The 4,201-nt window shown below is 36.0% G+C and overlaps 1 protein-coding gene across 1 annotated transcript; it reads right to left on the bottom strand.

Annotated features, from left to right (window-relative positions):
* Positions 1-313: 313 nt before the first annotated feature.
* On the bottom strand, positions 314-2,668 carry LOC107770406 (F-box/kelch-repeat protein At5g15710-like). The gene is made up of 2 exons (XM_016589711.2): positions 2,529-2,668; positions 314-2,442 (listed from the first exon to the last, which is right to left on the bottom strand). The coding sequence occupies exon 2, from the start codon at positions 2,101-2,103 to the stop codon at positions 787-789; it is 1,317 nt and encodes a 438-aa protein (XP_016445197.2). The 5' UTR covers positions 2,104-2,442; positions 2,529-2,668; the 3' UTR covers positions 314-786.
* Positions 2,669-4,201: the final 1,533 nt, after the last annotated feature.

The raw sequence follows: 4,201 nt of genomic DNA, 5'->3' as shown, positions 1-4,201 counted from the left end.
TTCTGGATCTCCAAATTCAATTTTAAAAGGACAAAGTTTATCCATCGTCCAATCTCAATAAGTATTGACCCTGAAAAAGTGAAACGTGACAGCTTAATTGGGATTGATAAGGATAATATACGGACAAAACGATGTCTGAGAGGATCTAAAAATATTTCATATATATCTAACAGTAAGCATCAGAGTAATGTAAGCTGAAGCTAAGGATGGATATGGGGAAACATAAAGCATCAACCACAGAAAGAACAGAGCAACAAAGACAACCATAAGAGAGACTATTGATAGAGTGAGATAACAAAGAGCAAAGATGTAAGATGAAGAGACACTCTTTTGTTACTTCAGTTAAGAAAAGCAACATGTATGTGCTAATTAATTACAAAGAGAAAATCAATGTACATAAGCTGGAACAAAAATTTATCTTACATCTGTACTCCCAAATTGTGCATCCTCATGGTTATCGCAAGAAGGCGCCCAACACTCAGGCCATCATGATCCCTTGTCCAAGCAAGGATCCTCCTCCTTGAACACCACTGAGGCCATTAATGTTCAGAAGGAAACCTCATCCAATTACTCACTTCAGTTAACTAGCGTAATTTGCACACGAGTTCGAAACTATTAACCAGACAGATTAAGGTGGGTAAAATCTAAGCTTGAGAATCTAGCTTAAGGAGAGTTCAATGGTGAACAGCAGGCAGAAGGAAATTGAAGGAAACAAGATTGCTAAATAATCCAGATAGCTCATGTCCCCCGTAAGAAGTATGTTGAATATTTAAGTTAAGCACTACTTTAGTATATTGAAGCATCAAATCTTGGTTCATAGAAGCAGACTTGACTGTTATATGATTGTAGAGCACACCCAGCAATCCAAGACCACACCTTCTTATCGACATCATAAAGAAGGCCTTTGCCTTGGTTCCAGGATGTGAAGCATATTAGGTTATCCTGTCCAAAGCATTCAAATCTTTCTGCAGATAGTCTTAAAAGTGCACGAAAGTACCTGGGAGGCATCCTGCTTATCTCAACCCAGACGACTTTTGTGTGATCTAGTTCCCATATCCTCATACTTTGAAGAGTACTATAAAGGCCTATCCTTCCAACCAGAAATAGACGTTTGTGAGTGCCAGCAACTAGGTACCCATCCAACAATGAGCGTGGAAACTTAGCAGGGATGTGTTCCCACTGCCCCGTATCCAGTCGATACATCATCAAACCAAGTGGGGAGAGAGTTTCCAAATATAGCCTTGAATCACAAAATGCCATCTTGGAGGAGCAAAGATTTACAGCAGGCATTGTCTGGTGAAGCGACCATTTGTCGATCTTTGAATTATATACCTCTGTTGGCAAAGACTTGTCGCCATAAATATCACTAGTGGCAATAACTTTAAATGACCTATCCTTTCTATCAACAACCATAATCAACTGCCTCTGCTGATTATAATGCATGCTAGGCAATGTCCTCCAAGTCTGTGTAAGGGGATTACAAACTAAAGTTTTGAACGTCAACCCATCTAACCCTGAGAAACAAACGAGACCGCCCGAAGAACCAACTAGCCAAAATGCCCACTGTGGTAAGAAGGTGAATGGTATTCTAAACCACTGCTTCAGTGGCAAACTGAATACCGAACACTGAGGGGTCTGTGAGTTCTTCCAAAATGTGAGAAGGCAAGGTCCATGGGAGGGCACTTGCGAGTGAAACTTCAAAAAGCTATGATCTTGCAAAATCGAATTCCACCTTTTACAAACAGATCGGAGTCGAAATATCATGAATGGTGGAACTCTGGCTAATATTTCATTCAGCAAATCCTCCGGAAGCATCGCCCAAATACTATCTTCCATCTGAACATCCGGTTGAACAGCTTTCGCAAATGTGGTAACAGTCTCTTCATCCAATCCCCTTGGTTTCGTCTTAACCACTTTCTGCCTTGAAGGACTCGTGTTTCTTGAACCTATACGCCCTAATGGGCTTGTATTCCTGGAGCCACTACTTCCAAAGCTACTAACTTGCCTGTGAAAACTATCATCTTCAGGCAAAGATCCAATTTTTACCACTGTTGAATTCAATAACCCAGACCCAGATTCCGAAGATTCCGCTATTTCAACCATTGCATCAAATCCGAGATATCCCACCTAGCTGAAGCCTATGAACGTGGTCCAATTAAACCCCAGATAACCCGATTTTAATTGAGCAGCATTCACCTGACCACACTGGATGTTCCCACTTTCCAAACCCAAATTGACTTCAATCAAGGAAAAATTCGAAAATTCTCAACCCTAAACTTAAATTCTTGTCCAGTTTGGCGTGCATTTATATTGTAAAATTCCCCATTGAAGTTAGAAATGCGCAATTCCGGTTGATGGATACACTTCCAAAAGGGTACATCGAGCTACGGATCGAATCTTTTTTCAATTGGGTTTCACCAGATCCGATTCGAACAATTCAGGCTGCAGAAAACAAAACAAAAGATCGACTCTTGCTGGGAGAGTATGGATTTGATGATAAAAATGATAGAGTTGGAAAATAGTGTTACCTCAATGGCGATTCAAGCCGTGAAAAGCAAACCCTGAGTTGCTAGTCTTCTCTCCCTCCTTGTCTGCTTCGCAATTGCGTTTAGGGATTTTGTGATTTTGTCTCTAGTAGTGAACTCTTGAGTAGTTGTATACATTTTCAGATATAGAAACACTGCACTGTAAATTTTATGGGAAAAAAAAATACTCAGCAAAAGTATATTCTTTATTTACAGCTTGTTTGGATGATTGTACCTATTATATTGTATTTATTTTTATTATTACTTAAATTTTATTGTATATATTATTAAAGTCGTTGCGTAATGACGAAAAGTGCAACTTTATACAATGACAAATTTGGTATGATTATGTGTTAACTTACTTTTTTCTCTCACCTTGCCCTTCCTTTATTAAATAATTATATTTTATCTTTTCCCTTTTATAGTATAATAGTTCTACTCCATATTCTATTTTCTTTTGGTAATATTGTAAGTTTATTCTTTATATTTTTGGTACGTGACATCATAGAACGACGCCAAACGATGCAATTTATCTAAATATTATATTAATTAAATAACACAATATAATATATGATACATTATAAAACGACAAGTACCAACAATCCAAACAAGCTGTTAGTTCTGTCTCAAGGGATTGTATCAGACTAAGATGACATAATCAACAAAAAAAACGTAAAATGGATGGGCAGTAACTTTTAGCAAAATCATTAGTACATTTTATATTTTCAGGATACTCTTCAACAATAATTATTTCCAAACAGTTTCTAGAAGAAACTCCCCAAAGCAAATAATTTCTTTATTACATAGTTACAAATGTTAAAGAAAGAGAGATTTTAGAGTAAAAATATTTACACCAACTAAATAAATACATGATATATATCTTTACAAACTAGTAGTTGAAGTACTACCTCACATCCACTATATTAAAATCTTAAATTCAATATTGAGATATATTATTTTGGGGTAAATCTTAAATTTAAACCAAAACCAACTCATGTCCCAAAGGAGGACCTCGTGCATATTTTCACATAAAATTTTGAAATGGTGGCATGACAAAATTTCTATAATTTTTTAATTCACAAAGGGTTTCACTTTGTTATGTGGCTAAACGTTTGGATGCTCAAGTCAAGGAATAGAACGGCTTCACCCCATATATAATGCATTTTATCTTATCTCGATAAAACAATATATGTGTGTTTTCAAGTGAAATTCTCCATAGGGGAGCATGTTAGTCATGACCCAAAAAAAAATTCTGACATATCAACGAACCCATTTTAATATACGTGATAAATTCAAATATGTTTTCTATTTAGGATGATAATAAAGGTGAAACCAAATTGAAGTAAAAAAAAAATTCCTTTGAAATAACGAAATCTTAACATTTTCTCAAACACTTAACCTTTAACTAATATAGAAAGCAATAGGAGACAAAAACATTTTCAGGTTACACATGCAAAGAATCCAAATGGTTAGTTTCTTGCCTTGTTCTAACAAAGCAAACTTGTGATGGGGTGTCTGAAGTGGAATAAAATGCAATTTAATAGCAATTCCAATTAACGATTGAACAATTTTGAATTATTATCAACAGAAAAGACTACGTTTAAAGAATGGCAAAATTAGGAGAGACCGTTATTTTTGTCGTTAGTAAAAGAGCTGGATTTAATTTGTTGCGCTTG

This window comes from Nicotiana tabacum, chromosome 3 (genome assembly GCF_000715075.1).
Source record: "Nicotiana tabacum cultivar K326 chromosome 3, ASM71507v2, whole genome shotgun sequence".
In the NCBI taxonomy this organism is placed as follows: Eukaryota; Viridiplantae; Streptophyta; class Magnoliopsida; order Solanales; family Solanaceae; genus Nicotiana; species Nicotiana tabacum.
Note: the sequence above shows the minus strand (reverse complement) of the source record. Positions and strands in the feature narration are given on the sequence as shown.